The sequence below is a fragment of the Corella eumyota genome, chromosome 7, assembly GCF_963082875.1.
Source record: "Corella eumyota chromosome 7, kaCorEumy4.1, whole genome shotgun sequence".
In the NCBI taxonomy this organism is placed as follows: Eukaryota; Metazoa; Chordata; class Ascidiacea; order Phlebobranchia; family Corellidae; genus Corella; species Corella eumyota.
Genome location: NC_137496.1, coordinates 10,350,424 through 10,370,056, shown reverse-complemented (window position 1 = coordinate 10,370,056; position 19,633 = coordinate 10,350,424). Strand labels below are relative to the sequence as shown.

Here is a 19,633-nt window from a genome sequence, read left to right as displayed (position 1 = left end):
GCTAACCATGCATGTACAACAGACGTGGCGCCTCAAAACGCTGACTAAGCGTCTACGTCACAATCCGTGTGACTATCTAATTGGTGCAGAGTCGATTCTAGAACTGCGGCGTCATGTCAATACCGTTCTCGTATTTCTAATTACGAATTACGCGACTTTGCCCGTGGCGATTTAAATGTTTGTCTTAAGTTGACTTTTATTTACTAAATATAGCTTTAAATTCAACAAAACTTTACTATAAATCCTATTTAAACACGATTTTTACTCTCATATTTTTCTAAAATGTCATAACTTCCCGCTAACATGATGTAACTCTTTTTAAAGGCCACATCACGTATTTATAATTAGTATTAATGTAATTATCTTAATCCACGTGGCCTTTTTGACTACATAATAATTTAATTTGCGTAAATACACAGGTAATTTTTTAGTCTGAAGTGTTATTACAACGCTTATGCCTAATTATATTACCTTTGGAGAAAACCACACCAAAAACAAATCAATTAATCCTCTTTAAAATAAAATTTCGAAAGCATGGTGTGGTGGTTATAACACTACACGAGGTTCAGGGTTTGATTCCAACTGTTGTGCCCAAAAAAAAGTGCTTTAAATCAGGGGTCGGCAACCTTTTTCGCACTGCGGACCGATTTAAAACTGGAATCTTTTTCGCGGACCAGCCTTTAAACATTTTTTGGGCATTTTCGGGTGAAAGTAATCAATTAGTTTAGCTAATAATGATGTTTTAAGGGACGCAAATTAGTTTAAAGCAATTTATTCCTTCATCAAATCGATAAAAAACATTTTTAAATGTTTCTACGACAAAATAAGCTTACAAATAAAAAAAAATACGTTTCTGTTTCTAATCATTAAACCTGAAAAAAATACGGCCCGGTAACGTACTGCTCACGGCCCGGCGGTTGCCAACCGCTGCTTTAAATGACATAAACCCCTGCCGAGCCAAAAATAACAAATTAAAAGATAAATTTAAGGGCAATTATATTTAATTGTATCCCGAATTAATAAAGTCGATCGAAACTGGGTCAGGGTAACAAATGTTACTCTATGTTTAGTCTGTAGAGTCAACCTTTCCACATTGAGGATAAACAAATACAAAAAACACAATTTGCTTTTTACTGCATAAAATATTTTTTAATTAAACCAAATTTACAATAATGTTGTATAGAATAAAGAAGCTTAAATGACCCTCAAGTTAGGTATCTATTATTTTAAGTTTGAAAGATTGTTTCAAACATTTTTTTAACGCAAAAGCAACAAATAAGAAAGCAAATAACATTGATGTTATAGAACAAACTAACACGCTGATGCTTGCAAAAGAATAAGATTCTTGTATTTCAATTCCACTGTCTGTAAAATTAAGTTTAAGGATCAAAATATGTACAAGAAAAATAAAAAAACTGTTAAAAATATAAATCTATTTACTAAAAAAATGAAATTGTTATTTCTAAACAGTATTAATGGCATGTTGTAGTGGTTGGAACACTTGACACCACTACAAGAGGTCCTGGGTTCGATCCCCACTGCTTTTATGCTGTATTGATTTTAAATAAGGCGCTATAAACGATATAAACTTCTGCTGAGCCAGCACTTAATCAGCAGATTAACTTTCATGCAATTATAATTTATAATATCCCAAACTACCAAAGTCAACTTAAGACTGGGTTGGGGTAACAAATGTTACTTTATGTTTAGGCTGTGAAGTGAAAACTTTTTGCTTTGAGGATAAATAAATACAAAAAAAAACAGATCAAAAATTCAACTTTTTTCTTACCATAGCAAGTTTTTTCATCTGCAGACAGGTGCATATTATCAGGGCAAACACAAGTACTTGTACTTGAGAAAACTACACAAAAATGAGAACATCCTCCATTATCCTATACATAAAATAAAAACAATTTTAAAAAAAGACAGTATAAAATATTGTTTTTTAAAATGCTGGTGTAGTTTTCAGATCACAAGGCTTTCATACATGAGGTCCTGGGTTCGATCCCCACTATATTTATGCTGTAAAGCCCTTAGTAAAGTGCTATAAATGGTACAAACTATTATTAAGCCAACACTTAATCAGCAGCATAATTACCGGGCAATTATAGTCTCTATAAAATCTCTAACTGCCAAAGTTAACTCAAGACTGGGTTGGGATAACTGATGTTACATTATGTTTAGGCCATGAAGTCAACCTTTTTTTTCATGTTAAATAAATTAAAAAATTAAATTTATCAAATAAATATTTTGTACCTTTTCACACAAACCAATTTCACTATTTTGGGAAACTTTTCGTTGCCTATTCTTATTATAGATTTGAATTGGGCCAAGAGTAGAAGAATGAAGTTTTTCGTTCTCGATATTTCGGCGATTTCTTACCGGAGTGTCAGCACAAACCTTGAAAAAAGTTTTGTAACTAAGTAATCCGTTATTTTTCAAAATTACAAATCAGTGAACACAAAAAAGAAAAATACCGTTTAACCGGCAGCGTGGTGTAGTGGTAAGAACACTTGTTACACCACCATGAGGTCGTGGGTTCAATCTCCACTGCTCTCATGCTGTAGCGCCCTAGAGTAAGGCTTTATAAACGTTACAAACTCCTGCTGAGCCAGCACTTCATCAGCAGCATAATTACCGAGCAATTATAGTCTCTATAATATCTCAAACTTTCAAAGGCAAATCGGGACTGGGTTGGGGTAACAAATGTTACTCTATGTTTAGGTCGTAAAGTCGGCTTTTTCAAATCAAAGATAAATAAACATATAAAAAATCATTTTTAAATGCTTTGTCACAGTTTTGTTTTTTTAACTCACTGGTAGATGGCATTCAACTTGGTGTGGGGAATTACAAATCTCAAATCTGCAGTGAACGTAGATTTGATCAGTTGTGGAGTCTTTAAACTCAAACGATCGGAACGAGAAGTAAGATTTGGAAGGCTCTGGGAACGTTTGGTTTGTAACATCTGTGCCAACTGGACAACTAAATTAAAAAATTCAGATAATTATAATCTCCCAAACTGCTTAAATCAACTTGAGACTAAATCAAAGTAACAAATGTTAAGCATTTAAAATAAGCTTTTCTACATTAGAGCATTGTATATACATTAAAAAATTAAAGGTTTACCCATCTATGATTAAATCGTAAAAGTTTCCATTTGACGGTCTTTCAAAAACACTGGAATAACTAGCCCAACATTCGTTTATCTAAAACAAAATAATATATTTTATATACATAGAAAATACAACCATTTTTGTTTAACTTGAGCAATTATATTTTAGTATGGCAGTGTGGTGTAGTGGTTAAAACACTTGCTACACCACCATGAATTCGTGGGTTCAATCCCCACTGACCTCATGCTGTAGCGCCCTTGAGTAAGGCGCTATAGACGGTATGAACTCCTGCTGAGCCAACACTTAATCAGCAGCATAATTACCAGGCAATTATAGTCTATAATATCTGCTAAAGGTAACTCAAACTGCTAAAGGTAACTCAAGACTGGGGTTACAAAGGTTACTCCACATTTATGCTGTAAAGCATTCTTTTTAACATTAAGAATAAATAAAAAAACAAAAAAAAAATTGTATAAATTTTGTAGAAAAAAAAAATTGTATAAAAAATAAAAATTTTTTAATCACTTACAAGAATGCCTAAAGGAACATTCATATCAGTAGTGATGCCAACATGGACATAATCAGGCACAAAAACAACTATCGGTGGAGTTAACAAATTCATAAAAGATGAAGTTTGGTAAAAATCCATGTTGAAAACAAATCGATTTCGACCAGTGCCCGTGAAAATCTTTCGCGTACTAAAAAAAAAAAATTTATAAAAAATAGTATTTTTACAGTGTAAAACAAAATAAAGCTCGTAGGTTTAATCCCTGTCGCCCTTAAAGTCCTATATTAGCAATATTTTTTTACTCAAAAATTAATGAAGTTGGTGTCACTGAACACAAAAATGATTTTAACTTTAAATAATTTCACTTACTTTTTAAGTTATACAACTTTAAAAAGAAATAATAAAATTAATTAAAAAAAAGAAAATGGAAGCCCTGTTTGTGATGACGTAGAAAGTACTAGCTTGTATACATTCACTCCGCTACTTAGTACTTTCTACATCACACAAAAAAATGTGGTAACCTGGTTGTTGGTGTTAATTATTTTCCAGTATTTTTAAAAATTAAATTGTAAGTGCCACAGACATTTTTTAAAGGTTTTGAAGCCATTTTGTGATTCATTGTCAACCATACTAACATTATCCTCGATGTGGGAAAGTCAAATGAGCGACTTAAACATAGAGTAACATCATTTACTCCAACCCAGTCTCGAGTTGCCTGTGGCAGTTTGGGATAATATAGATTATAATAGCCCGGTAATTATGCTGCTGATTAAGAGCTGGCTTAGCAGGAGTTCATATCGTTTATAGCGCCTTACTCAAGGGCGCTACAGCATGCGGGCAGTAGAGATTGAACCCACGACCTCATGTGTAGTGTAGCAAGTGTTCTTACCACTATACCATGCTGCCGGTTCAATTTAAGGATGCTAAGTCATGGAAGCAATGGGGATCGAACCCAGCACCTTATGTAATAAACCAACTGTTGAAACCATAGAAATTTATATTTATATTTTACCTTGACAGAGGTATAATCGGATGGTAAAGATCAGCATAATAAAACAGGTCGTAAACACAAGAAAACTCAAAAGCAATCGGTCGATCTCTTCTAATAAAATCGTCAGAAGCTGGTCGCTTGCCTGGTCCTAACTCGGCAAATACAGTGTAATAGTAACTCAAGTACCCAGCTTCAAGATCAATCTAAAAATTTATTTAAAATAAGATATGCAAGTATGTTTTTTACAATCATTTAACAAATTAGAACTTCAGAAAAATGTTTCTTGATATCAGTTTATCTTTAATGTGGAAAGGCTAACTTAAAGGCCTAAACGCTGCACCAGCAGCAAGGTGTAGTAGTCAGAACACTCTCCTATTATACGCAAGGTCCTTTGTTTGATTCCTAGTGCTTTAATGCTGTAGCATCCTTGAGTAAGGCGCTATAAACGGTACGAACTCCTGCTGAGCCAGCACTTAATCAGCAGCTTAATTAGCGGGCAATTTTAATCCATAATATCCCAAACTGCCACAGGCAACTCGAGACTGAGTCGGGGTAACTGTTGTTACTTTATGTTTAGGTAATCAAGATTTTCATAATTTTCTACAAATCACTTTTTACTTACATGACTTTCTACGCCACATGTACTATTAAACCCCAACTCAGCCTCAACTAAGTTGGGAAACTCGGTCGTACAATTTTCCGGTCCATTTCCAAGTCTGATGTTGCGTATATCCAGGAATTGCACAGAACATTCATTTACACTGAGAAAAAAGGTGCTATTAGGTACCTTAAATTATTTTCTAAAATGTTGAATTTTAAGTCTGTATAGCAGAATAACTATATATAATGGAGCTTAGTCGACAATGTATATATATATGTACAATTTATAGGCCTCTAATATAAACAAAACTGCTGTTTGTGGTCCCCAAGTAACTATCGCAAGCAAATATTAGTTGAAAGTTCAGACCATATTATGACAATTAAAATGTCTACTATACGGTGGACTATTATTAAATAAAGTGATTGATATAATAGTGCGTGGTGTAGTGGTTAGAACATCTGGTTTTACTACATGAGGTCATTGGTTTAATCCCCACTGCTTTATGCTGTAGCTGCCTTAAGTCAGATGCTAAAAATCAATATAAACTCTAACTAAACCCCCCAAAAAACAATCAGCAGCTTATGTATCGGGCAATTTATAGTCTATAATATTCCAAACTGTGAAAGTCAACTTGAGACTGGGTCAAGGTAACAAATGTTACTCTATGTTTAGGCTGTAAAGTTAACCTTCCCAGATCGAGAATAAATATATAGAAAAGAAGTTGTTTCAAAGTATTTACACAAGTTGCATATATCTTGATCCACAGTAATTCTCCAAACCAAAAACTTCTTCCCATATTTCAATGTCAGGCATATCATCAAACACAGGTATATCCATTGGGCCACAAGCTAAAAAGAAATTTAAAACAAATTAAATATAGAGAGTAACATTTGTTACCCCAACCAAATTTTCAGAATATGAGGTAGCATGGTGTAGTGGTAAGAACACTTGCTACCCCACATGAGGTCGTGGGTTCAATTCTCACTGCTCTCATGCTGTAGCGCCCTTTAGTAAGGCGCTATAAACGGTATGAACTCCTGCTGAGCCAGCACTTAATCAGCAGCATAATTATCGGGCAATTATAATCTATAATATCCCAAACTGCCACAGGCAACTCGATACTGGGTCGGAGTAACTGATGTTACTCTATGTTTAAGTCGTGTATTCGACCTTCTCACATCGAGGATAAAGATATATACAAAAAAACGCTTTACGTTTCTTCGCCAAATTAAACTTAGGGTGATTCTAAAATTAATCCAATGTTAGTTTAAATTTTTTTACCTTCTTTTTCGCAGATAAAATTCTCTCTTCTATCACAATGATCAGTATGGAGCCCAGCTACCAGACAACTAAGCTCCTGTTCACAATAATCAACAGCAAGATTAACACATTGGTGTGTACTTTTCCCGGGACTATGTGACCCACTCTTGTACGACAGAAATGGTAAAAAAGTGACGTTGTTCCCTAATATGTCGACGAAAAAATCAAAGGCACAATTTTCTTTAGCCACACAAGTCCCGGAAAGAACCCCACCTCCTCCCCCGCTCCCCCCTCCACTTCCCATCTCCGCATACTCCGGAAAGGGTCCCGGAGAATATAACCTACAGTCCTCCGGATAAGCCGTGCAGTTTGTGAACAGTATTGGGTCGTGTATGCTTGCATTTAAAACAGGTTGGACCCCATTTGCCATTATATCAAGCCAATAATGGCTGTGTATATCATAAAAGCCTCCAACTCTTCTAAAGAAGTCTAAAGTGACGTTGCCATCATTCGGAAGAGAGGCAAGTTTTCCTCCATAGCGAATGCAGTGAGATAGGGCATCGAAGTAATCCATTCTGTCTTCACCGATAAGATATATCTTACCATTGAATGCATATTCTATAAATAAAACATATTGAAATATAGTGGTAACATATATTGATTAATATTTTAATTTTTTGTATTTATTAATTCTTGGTGAAGGAGAGAGCAGTGTAATGATAAAAAAACACTGAAGGAGAATGGTAAAAACACTTGCTTCACCACACATGAGGATGTGAGTTCAATCTCCACTGCTCTCATGTTGTAGCGCCCTTGAGTAAGGCGCTATAAACAGTATAAACTCCAGCTGAGTCGGCACTTAATCATTAGCTCAATTAATAAGCAATTAAAATCAATATTATTCCAAAATGCCACAGTCAACTCAAGATTGGTTCGGAGTAACTGATGTTACCCTATGTTAAGGTCGTGCGTTTGACCTTTCCACATCGAGGATAAAGATATATACAAAAAAAATATATATATATATAAAGATATATATTGAGTTCAGTTTGGGATATTATTGATTTTGATTTTCCGATAATCAAGTTGCTGATTAGTAAGCAGAAGCTGTTTATAGTGCCTTACTCAAGAGTACTACAGCATGAGAGTAGTAGGGATCGAACCATTGACTTCATGCTGTGAAGTTAAGTGTTCCAATCAAAAATATTTTAATTTAAAAAACAAAAAACCTTAATAAAAATTGTATTATTAAAGATACATTTTAATTTAAATATGAATAATATTTGTATACCTTCTCCTTCGATTTCTCCAGTAACGGAACCTAAAATATTTAAAAAAATATAAATATTTTATGAAGTTCAATATATGTGATAAATAAAAAGTTACGATAAATGATAATTTTAAAAAAGTTTACCTTAAAAATAAGCTTATTTCAAAAAAATTGTCATAAATAAATCTTGTGTCTGTAGTTTTTCTTTATGACACAAAACTTACTTTAAATTTTAGTTTTAGAAAATTTAAAAAATCATTTTTTAAATTTTTGAACTAAATATTTGGGATTTCCCTAAAATAATACATCCAATAAAATGGCGGATCTGTCATATTATAGAAAACATTTTTCCGGCAATAAAACATTTTTCATTTTAATCTATTTAGCTCTAACAAACTTCTTTTTTAATCTATTTAGCTCTAACCAAAAAATACTTTTTAATTTGCATAAAATTCACTCAAATTTTATTAAAAAATCGTTTTCGGAAATTTGTCCATTCGGTAAAATGGTTTTCGGTAATATAAACTCCCAAAAGTTTTAGCATACCGTTTCAAATATTAAACTAAAAATATTTTTTATTTTAAAGTTATTAGTAATTTACAACAATATATATACTCACTAGGCTCTGGATTTGGTTGTCCTAAAATAGGCTGCCCATTATAGATAATAGTTAATAATAATCCAAATCCCAAGTACATATTTAATTTAGGCATCATAATAATTATACAATTCTTAAACCATACAAACAGTTGTATTTTGTTATTAATATATTTCTGTTCTGTATATTGGTGTTTTGTTCGTTGTCTAGGATGTGATTTATATTCTTTTAAGTATTGTTTTATTCAGGAAGTAATAAATGAATAAGATAATTGCAGTATACAGCTTATTTGTCAATTCAGCACATGTAAAATATATTTATTTAATGTGTTTAAATCACAATAATAATAAAATAGTTAACAATTTAATTCAATAATATGATATTAATAGTTTACCACTAAAAGTTAGATGAATGATTAACTGATAACAGACATTTTTTACAAACAAGTTTGACCAATAGCAACACAATAGGTCACCCTTGCCAATTCAAACATAGTTTTTTTTTGGCCTTTTTTGGACCCACACAATAGCCCTATTATGTTTTCACTTATATTGACTTAAAAGGTTAGGAAATCGACAATCCCTAAAGCACAATAAAATTGGGTTATTGTTGTGATAGTGAATCAGTAATCGCCAATAAAAAGTTTTTTAAATTTTTTTAATAAAATTTATTAAAACTTTTGGTGGTTGCAGGATTTTAAATCTAATTTAAATTTTAATTTGATCAAAATGTAACACAGATTGTTAAGTGTATTAAGAAAACAACCGAGAGCGTGGTTCAGTGTTTAGAAAACTAGGTTTTGTTACATTAGGTCTCTAGTTCGTTCCCCATTTCTTCAGTGCTGTAGTAATCTTAGGCAATATGCTATAAACGGTATAAACACCTACTGGGTCAAAAATCAATCTGCAAATAATTTATCGGGCAATTATAATTAATAATATCCCAAACTGACAAAGTCAACTTTAAGTCTGGTTTGGGGTAACTGATGTTACTCTATGTTTAGACTGAAAAGTCGAACTTTCCACATCAAGAAAAAAATTGTAGTTTTATGTTTAGAAAAAGTCTTAAAAAAATTTGTTAAAAAAAGTCAAAAGATGAATACAAAATTTGATCCTCCCCCGCCCCCACCACAAACAACCTATGGGTTTGATCCTCCCCCGCCTCCACCACAAACAACTTATGTTTACCCCGGCCAGCAAGCACCAGTAATCGTCCAGCAACCATTAATGCACCAACTTAGAACCGAACCAGCTCCAATGGTGTGCACTTACTGTCATCAAAATGTGATTACACAAACAAGAAAAGAGGTTGGTGTTGTGACTTGGGTTTCTGTTGGGTTTATTCTGCTTTTTGGAGGCTGGCTAGGGTGTTGTTTAATACCCTTCTGCATTGATGGTTTGAAAGATACAGTACACACTTGTCCTAACTGTAAGAATGTAGTAAGCGTACATAAACCTATGTAGAAATCTAAATATATATATATATAAAGTATTCCAATATTGATGTAAATATATAATTTTTTGTGATGTGGAAGTTATACAAGACGTTTTTAATTTTTTTTTTATTTAAAAACAATGTATTTTTAAACAGTTGAAATAATTTTAAAATTTATACTTAAAAATTAAATGGTTAGATATGTTTTATTGTATATAGACTGCATTGTTTTATTGAGTTTTACAATTTGTAAAATAAAAATAATTTTTTGATATTGTAATTTAATATTTAATATTAGAGTAACAAAAATTTAAAACACAATTAAAAAAACACATAACCTTATAATTTAAATAAAGAATAAAAATGCAATATATTATATAATACAAAAGTTACAATACACAGTTAGGATTTTAACATAAAAATTACGTCTAATATAACCCAGTATGGCTCTAGTAGGAAAGCACGAACTGGTCACGATATTGCATGTGATAAAGGGACTAACCGAAAATAAACCTACCTAAAGAAAGAACGTCCCAACTCGGCCTTTCAAAATAACGTTTGTTACATACAATGCACAAATATATTAAACAACCTACTGTCCAATAGGGGGCTACATAATATTAAACGAATATACAAATTTAAAAAAAAAGCAAAACATGAATATTTAAAAATAACGATAAACATACAATAACAACTAAACACACACAATTATTAAAGGGTCAAATGGTGAAGATAGAAAAGATTGTGCGGCACCTTTATAAGGCTGTGCACATTTTAAACACCAAGATAGAAAAAAACGCGCCACGCATGGCGGAATAACATTTAAGTTAAAGTTAAGATGGCAGTTTTAAGATGACTACCAAGTAAATTGTTGTTGTTAAGGATTAAACAACGTTCATGTGAGCAACAATATTGATTTGCCACATAAAAACAGCGATATTCATTTGATAGTGATGTCATAAGTTAATTACGTCATAATTTAGTGACATCTTTAGAAAGTGACATCATCATTATTAGAGAGTGATATCATTATCATTAGAGAGTAGCATCAAAAGTTATTGGAGAGTGACGTCATCAGTTAATTATGTCACAATTTAGTGGCATTATCGGATGGTGACAGCATCGGATGGCGATTGGTGACGTCATTGGAAAGTGGCACAAAAGTCCCTGGATGGTGACGCTATCAGTTATTTACGTCATAAGTTAGCGACGTCATCAGTTAATTACGTCATAGTTTAGTTGGATAGTGACATCATCGGATTGTGACATCCTCGGAAAGTGACATTCTCGGAAAGTGGCAGCATTTGATTGGTGACATCATTGGTAAGTGGCATTATCGGATAGTGACATCATAGGATAGTGACATCATCAATTGCATCAAAAGTATCTCAGAAAAATAAGAAAAATTAAACATGTTCTTTAGCAATATTTATTAATATAATAAATACTAAAAAAAATTATTTATTCATTTATTTATACCAATTGCAAATACACCAAACTTTTATTTAAATAAGGGTAATAATGTTAAGGAAATAAATTATTAAAAATGGGGTAATAAAATTAAACAAACCAATTTAATTTTACAATTAAAACTAATTAAAAGTTTTATAATTACTACAAACAAATTAAAATTATTAAAAAAAACAAAAAAAAAAAAATAAATTTAAAAAATAGTTTTACTAATAAACAAACCAACTAAAGTAGAATAAAAACAACTTATTAAAATATAAATTAACCAGTTAATAAAAACTAGCAGCTAAATAATCAATATTAGGTAACTAATAACTAGTAGTTAATTAAATATAAATAACCAAATAACTATTAGCTAACAAATCAATTTGGTAAGCGCTTGCTACCCTGCTTCTTTACTCCAGTGCGCCCACTAGCGGCTGCACAAATATGCTTTATAGCGTTTCAAAATATACGGGGAATACCCTTGTAGTAAAACATCGCCTAGCGGATAGCAGTCAAACTACATTTAACTCTGTCTAATACGCTGATCAAGCGACGGAAACTGACATAATAACTAAAATTCGTAATCTGACGTAATAACTAAAGCGACGGACGAATCGATGTGTTGCAACACGCGCAGCGAATTTAAAGTTAACGTAAGACTGACGACTCGCTTAATCTAACCAGGCTGATTCCAGTATTAGGTCATTTTAGTATGATATCCCAAGTCAACAATATCTTAAACTTAGCAAGTGGGGCCATTGCCTTAAGGGCTGTATTATAAGACTTTTAATATAGAAAAAAACAGAAAAAAGATGGTGTACATGCAAAAAGCATAAATAATTTATTATTATCTATTTAATTAATATATATTTATAAAAACGAGTATCTCACCTGTATGTTAAAGGAATCACCTTTCTTGGTCTTTTCCTCACAGCTCATCAATACCTAAATTAACAACTACCTTAAGGCCACATCCAAATCTTCATTTCCTCATCAAATCACCGTAGAATCGCCCTTCCTCCCTGCTCAACAACAAGACTTTTAATTTATGTAGAAATCTTATTGTTAGACTAACAGTTATTAAGTATGTTATAAAAAAAATTTAAAAAGTCTCTCTGACGTTACCTTTCTTCCATTCCTCGTGACGTCATCTTTTGTTCCCTCATTTCTCATCATAAAGTAACTGAAAAAATGAAAATCGTTACCACAAGTCTTTGATTAAATTTAATTAAAAAAATTAATTTGAAATTAAAAAATTCATTAAAAAAATTAAAACGGTATCTTCCCTTTTATATGAATGTTGGTCCCGGGACCTTCGTTTCTTCAAATGACGTCAGGATTCGTTCCTCCATTCCTCATGACGTCATCTTATCCTTGCGTCGTCTTCCAATCTTGGCGTTGTCAACAATCCTTGTGACGTCATTATCAGGCCTCATGCTCCGCGAGGTCGTGATCTGCAACTGCAAAAAGAAAACGGGGGGCAGTTATCTATGTCTAATTAATTATAATCTAGTTATTTAAACACTTTTAAAATGGTGTTGTACACTGAATATGCGGACTGTTAAACGCAATTAGCCTAGCAGACATAAAATAACGAGTGTGTCGACACGCGCGCGATCCTACCCTAACACGTTGCATATTCAGATCAACAACACCATATAAACTTTATATAAGTTTTAATAAAAGAATTTATACAAACATACAAAAATCAATCTACTTAACCCGATTTGTTGAAATCCGCTTTGTCGAAGCACCGATCTTCAAGTTAATTAAACAAGTATAACTAATATTAATATAAAAAAAAAAAAAAAAACTTGTTAGTATCGCTTCATGACTATTAAAACTAAACCAACTAACTTTTATTTCCTAAAATTGTTGTTTAACTTTTAATTTAAAAAAGACAACTAACTTCTACACGTGCAAAGTTAAACTAAATGTCCTTCAACTTAACTTAGCTAACAGGTTTTTTGATTGGCTGATGTGTTTCTACGTCAGAGACGCGAGAACCAATCGAAGAATTCGACTGATCCTCAAAATCAATCAACTGCAACAATGTGACCATGCGTTAAAAATTAAATTAAAAAAAGAAAATGGCGGCTGTTCTAATTCTGCCATTTCAAATTTTCCGTATTTTTAAAAAATTTGAAGCATGTGCTGTTGTTATTTAATTATAACAATATTATTATTTATGAACTTTAGCTTGGTAACAATTGACAAAGTCCAGTGTTACCGACTACTAAAATGCTTTAATGCTTTAAAATTAAAAAAATTAAATGCTTTAAAATTAAATCTGCTTTAAAATTAAATTGATTTCTTAAAACACAATACACTACATAAAGTTTTATTTAATCTACTAATACAATTTCTAATCTATATTAACCCAGCTTTCATAACTAATATGCATCCTAAAAACTTTTAAATAAACTTATTAAATGTTCATTAATAATAACTCATTAGTATCATCACACAATTTAACTTAAACTAAACCGTCTCATAAAGCAACTAGCTCAAACACGTGTTTCTAAAAGAACTGTTAATCTTTAATTAGGCGTTTTTTGCCTAAAATTCCTTAGGATTTCTAGGCAGTATTTAATCACAAATTGCGTCTCCATAGCGCCAACTAACGGGACAAAATATTTACGAAAAAAAGGCTTTTTTTGAAAGCTTCAAGAGTTTACGACCAATAACCATATTAAAATGCAAAATTAAAAAAGGCTAACTTAAAAAGTTTAAATTTATTTTGATTAAAAAAAAACTCTGCGTTTACTGGGATTCGAACCAGCGTTTTTGGCTCAAAAGAAAAACAGAAATGCGTAAGTCGTCAGTATTAATATGTTGTATTAAAAAGCTACAAAAGTATAAGCATTACAAATCACAAAAAATTCACCAAAATTTTTTTCAAATTACCAACAATATGAAAAATACCATAAAAGGTTTTTACTTTAAATCTTTTAATAAAAATAGATTTTCTATAAAACTATATTCACTAAAAAAAAGGGATTCGAAAAAATGCAAATTTTTAATAAATTCCCCTTAAATCACCCTCTAAATTATAAATCTTTGATTTCAGAGACTTCAGTTCGTTTTGGATAACTCTTGAGCGCCCTGCTGTGGCGTGAACTGTTTGTAAAACTTCAACGTCAGAGACAGCGCCACCTACCGTCACCTAAAAAATATTGATTTCTATTCAAAATTTATTTTATTAAACTATATGCCCAAAAATGCTTTTTTATTGCAATAAATCATTTTTTATTAACCCCCTTTTACCCCTACCCGCCTTTTCCGGTAAGTCCCCTATATTTTAAAAAAAAATTTTTGACCTAAAATGTTGTTTAAAAATTTTCGGAATATGTCAATTTAAAAAATTAATAAATAAATTGGCATCACTACAATAGATTATAGGTTCGATCCCCACTGTTTCCAAAACTAACTATTCTTAATAATCCCCCCAAAAATACAAAAAAGCATAGGTTACCTTATATAGTTGTTTCTCTACATCTTTCAATCTTTTCCTCAAATTTTTGACATCAGTTTTAAATCCTTCAACTTCTGATGATCTTCTTTTCTCCAGAGCTCCGTATCTTAAAGTCATCAACTCCAACTTCTTCGTCATTTTCTCTGTTCTCTCTTTGAAGATTTCCCTAAAAAATTAAATTTTAATAAAAAATTTAATAACTATAGGATGTGTCCTAAACCAACTTTAAAAGATCCAGAGTTCAATGCTTCATTGTTTCATATACCACATGAGGTTCTGGGTTCGATTCCCAATGCTTTCATGCTGTAGAACCCTTAAGTGAGGTGCTACAAACAGTATAAACTCCTGCTGAGCCAAAAACCAATCAGCAGATTAACTATCGGGCAATTATAACCGATAATATCTCAAACTGCCAAAGTCAACTTGAGACTGGGTCGGGGTAACAAATGTTACGCTATGTTTAGACCATGAAATCAACCTTCCTACATCGAGGATAAATAAATAAAACATTTGAATCCTTCTAACCTGTGAACTTCATTTTCCTCCCTCATTCTTCCCAACTCATCCTCCGCTTGAATACACTGCTCTCTGTACATATCAGACAACTTCGCTGCTTGATCTAACTGCTGCTCCAGACCGTTTAACTCCGCTTCCATCTGTTGTTTGGCTTCATAATCGGTGACGCATGCAGTTGCAAGAGCAGAGGATGTGATATATTGGGGTCTGGTGCCACTAGTGTTAGAACGTTGTCGCTCCACGTCAAGTTGCTCACGAAGAATATCCATTTCTAAACATAAATTTAAAATAGAAATTACCTAAAATTTATTTATCCTCAATGTGGAAAAGGTCAACTTCACAGCCCAAACATAGAGTAACATTTGTTACCCTGACCCAGTCTTAAGTTGACTTTGGTAGTTTAGAATATTATTGAATATAATTGCCTTTTACTCGGCAGAAGTTTATACTATTTATAGCCTTTTATGTAAGAGCAATACAGCATGAAAGCAGTAGGGATCGAACCCAGAACCTCATGTAGTAAAACCAAGTGTTCTAACCACTACATTATTTGTTATAAACCTTGTAGAATTTGATCTTTTTCTGCAATCCAAATTTTCTCATTTCTTCTTTGATCTTGTTTTAGTGTAAGAATATCTTGTGTGCTCTCATGAAGTAATTTCTGAGTATCTTTTAATCTCATCTGGTATCTTTCATATCTTAATAAAAAGAATATTTATGTTATTATATAGAAATAATTTGTTAACAATAAATTGTAAATTATAATTAAAATTTGACCGACAGCATGATGTAGTGGTTACAACACTTGAGTTTACTATATGAAGCCCTGGGTTTGATACCCACTGCTTTCAAGCTGTAGTGCCTTTTAATAAAGCGCAATAAACCGTATTAATTTTGGTCAAATCGAAAACCGATTGACATATTAATTATCAGGCAATTATAATTTATATTATCTAAAACTGCCGAAGTCAACTTAAGACTGGGTCGGGGTAACAAATGTTACTCTATGTTTAGGCCGTGAAGTCAACCTTCCTACATCAAAAATAAAAAACAAAAAAAAAACTAGTAAAAAAAAAAACTAGTTTATAAAAACCTGTCTCTATCTCTTTCTCTTGCCATATCATTTTCTTCAATTAATATTCGACGTTCTTCTAGTAAGGAATTCACCTAAAATTTAGAATAACATAAATAAACATAAAACAAGGTCGACTTCACAGCCTAAACATAGAGTAACATTTGTTAACCCCAACCCAGTTTAAAGTTGCCTTTGATGGTTTGGAATATCATTGATTATAATTGCCTGATAATTAAGCTGCTGATTAAGTATTGGCTTAGCAGGAATTTAGAGCGCCTTACTTAAGGATGCTACAGTGTGAAAGCAACAGGAATTGAACCCATGACCAAGTTGTTTGAATTCAAGTGTTCTTACTACTACACCACACTGCCAAAGCAAAATTTTTAGTAAAAATTAATTATTTTACCTGATCTGCAGCAAGTTTTGTTTGTTCCAAAAGTTGAGCTTGTAACGCCTCGACATGAAGTGCCAAAGTTTGTTTATCCTCGTCGTGGGGTACTCGGTCACTAGATGGAGTAGTACTTCGCTCAGTACTAGCTTTCTTTAACTAAAAAAATCAAAATTTTGCTTTTAAATTAATAAATTAAACTTATTTTAAAATAAAAACTACATTTAATGATGCTAAGTGTATTATATATATATTTTTTTGAATATATCTTTATTCTTGATGCGGGAAGGTCGAATGCGTGACCTAAACATAGAGGACTAAGTCCCGAGTTGCCTTTAGAAGTTTAGGATATTATAGATTATAATTGCCCGGCAATTATGCTGCTGATTAAGTGCTGGCTCAGCAGGAGTTCATATTGTTTATAGTGCCCTACTTAAGAGCACTACAGCATAAGAGCAGTGGGGATTGAACCCACAATCTCATGGTGGTGTAGCAAATGTTCTTACCACTACACCACGCTGCCGATATATATCTGTATGCCCAATTTATATGCCTACATAAAATTTAAAACTGCACTTTATAATGCGTGAGAATTATCGCAAGAAAATATAAGTTAAGATTTGTAACCATATTATGACAATTAAAATTCCGCCAAAAGGATAAACTATTGACTAGTTTTTAATAACTTACCGAGGATTTAGGTTTTTGTTTAGTTGAGTTTTTCTTAATTGTTGCCCCGTCTTCATAAGGGTGTTGGGGTTTGGGTTGTTTTTGGGGAACTATTATCTTCGAAGGTGGGTCTTTGTGAAAATAGGAGACCTAAAAGAAAAAAATTTAAGAGATTCAGATTTTAGTATTTAATATTTAAATAGTTTAAAAAAAAAATTTTTTCCAAAAAAATATTTTGTTAAAAGATTGCTCCCTCCTGTTAAAAAATTTGACCACCCCTGCCTACCTCTGCAGCAGCTGGACCAGCAAGGGCCAAAAGATGTTGAATTCTTTTCCTGTCTCCAACTTCTCTAATTTTTAAGCGATCATTTTCCGAGTAAAGTCGAAGTACTTGTTCTCGTTCTTGTAACACACAAACCTAAGAAACAGCAAAATCCTAAAAATTTTCGAAGCACAGAATTTAAAGCATGGTGTAGTGGTTAGAATAACTGGCTTTACAACATAAGATACATGGTTCAATTCCCACTGCTTCCACGTTGTATTTCCCCTAAGAAAAGCACGATAAACGATATAAACTCCTGCTAAGCTAACACTTAATCAGCAGATTAATTATCGAGCAATTATTAATAACAAAATTCCAAACTGTCAAAGTTAACTCAAGACTAAGTTGGGGTAACAAATGTTACTCTATGTTTAGGCTGTAAAGCCAACTTTCCCACATTGAGGATAAACAATTACCAAAAAAAATATTTAAATAAACTTTACTTGTAAATCGCTGATAGCTTTTTGTAAGTCACCAATTTCTTGTTCTCTTTGACTCAACTCGCATTCCATTCTATGTTGGTCTTCATAACTTGCCTAAAAAAAATAACAAATATTGTTTTTTTGTTAAAAATACATAGACTATTATAGGTTTAAAATAGAACAAATGTTATAGTTTTTTAACATATGATTTCTATGTATCTATTAAGTTTATTATTAGTTTTCCTATATGATTTAAAAATACAAATTGCTTTCAGTGGGCTATTTCCTTTTTAAGCATTAACCAAATAGCAGTTTAATTATTATGCAATTGTAATTAATAGTATCCAAAATAGCCAAAGTCAACTCAAGACTGTGTCAGGTCAAAACATTAGTTACCCCGACCCAGTCTCGAGTTGCCTGTTGCAGTTTGGGATATTATAGATTATATTTGTCCGATAATTATGCTGCTGATTAAGTGCTGGCTCAGCAGAAGTTCATACCGTTTATAGTGCCTTACTCAAGGGCACTACAGCATGAGATCACTGGGGATCGAACCTAGGACCATGTGTATAGTAGGAGAGAGTTCTGACCACTACACCACGCTGCCGGTGTGTGTTACTCTATGTTTAGTAATGGAATGTCAAAACCTTTAAAATAACAAGAACAAAATTTATTATCAACCTTGTAGTTTTCTAATTTCTTAACCATATCTTCATGCTCATTATCAAATTGTGAAACCTTTCTTCTATAATATTCCAACAGTTCTCTTGAAGGACGAAGTTGGCCTAACCGTTCATTAACTGAAGGTATAGGTGAGCCTTCAACTCTTGACATTGTAAATTTAAATGGTTCGATATAATTTTAAAGTTGAATGTTAAATATTCTGAAAAGCAAAAATAAAACAAAATTTAAATAAATAAATAATAAAAACACAACAATTAAAAAAACAGCATAGGAATAGTTTATAGGTATGCTTTACACTTATAAATACAAATTGTGTATAAAAATTATGGATTTTTTACAATAAATAAATAATTTAAAATTTTGCGAAATATAAATCTAATCTAGTTTAACAAACAAAATAAATTGCATATTGTAGAAATAACAGTGGCCCAACTAATAAATACATTTTTTAAAATTTCGTCTACTAAAATTTAAAAATAAAAATGCAAATAAAATTCCTCTAAAAACGGCAAAAAAATGGCTTTAGTAATTCAAATAGTATATACACATACGAAAAAACCACAGCATTTTAACTAAACAAGTTTTATGTATATAATGAATAATTCAAATAACTTTAACGAAATAAAATTGGGTAAACATTTTTAATAAATTTTTGAGGTACCTTTAAAAAAACAGATAGGTCTTTTTACATCGAGGATAAATAAATACAAAAAAAACACAAAAAAAAATAATTACATATTAATCCTATGACAATTAAAATAGGATTTTGCAAGTACTATAAATCCAACTAAACACATTAACAAAAGAAAAACAAATAAAATGAAATAATAATGCAATGCAATACCAATAACA

General features: G+C 31.9%; 2 protein-coding genes and 1 pseudogene across 2 annotated transcripts; 1 reads left to right on the top strand and 2 right to left on the bottom strand.

Annotated features, from left to right (window-relative positions):
• Positions 1–953: 953 nt before the first annotated feature.
• Positions 954–8,441, bottom strand: LOC145760323 (alpha-tectorin-like). The gene is made up of 12 exons (XM_082574187.1): positions 8,363–8,441; positions 7,765–7,794; positions 6,495–7,091; positions 5,953–6,061; positions 5,235–5,373; positions 4,634–4,815; positions 3,643–3,811; positions 3,127–3,206; positions 2,817–2,982; positions 2,257–2,400; positions 1,790–1,892; positions 954–1,365 (listed from the first exon to the last, which is right to left on the bottom strand). Exons 1-12 carry the CDS (start codon positions 8,439–8,441, stop codon positions 1,211–1,213), a joined length of 1,953 nt encoding a protein of 650 aa, XP_082430313.1. The 3' UTR covers positions 954–1,210.
• Positions 8,442–9,435: 994 nt separating this feature from the next.
• Positions 9,436–9,804, top strand: LOC145760322 (LITAF domain-containing protein pseudogene; annotated as a pseudogene).
• A 4,249-nt stretch (positions 9,805–14,053) lies between these two features.
• Positions 14,054–18,976, bottom strand: LOC145759320 (coiled-coil domain-containing protein 77-like). The gene is made up of 10 exons (XM_082573124.1): positions 18,779–18,976; positions 18,119–18,211; positions 17,640–17,771; positions 17,375–17,503; positions 16,703–16,843; positions 16,315–16,388; positions 15,783–15,919; positions 15,231–15,492; positions 14,706–14,871; positions 14,054–14,396 (listed from the first exon to the last, which is right to left on the bottom strand). The coding sequence occupies exons 1-10, from the start codon at positions 18,929–18,931 to the stop codon at positions 14,250–14,252; spliced, it is 1,434 nt and encodes a 477-aa protein (XP_082429250.1). The 5' UTR covers positions 18,932–18,976; the 3' UTR covers positions 14,054–14,249.
• Between the last annotated feature and the right edge of the window lie 657 nt (positions 18,977–19,633).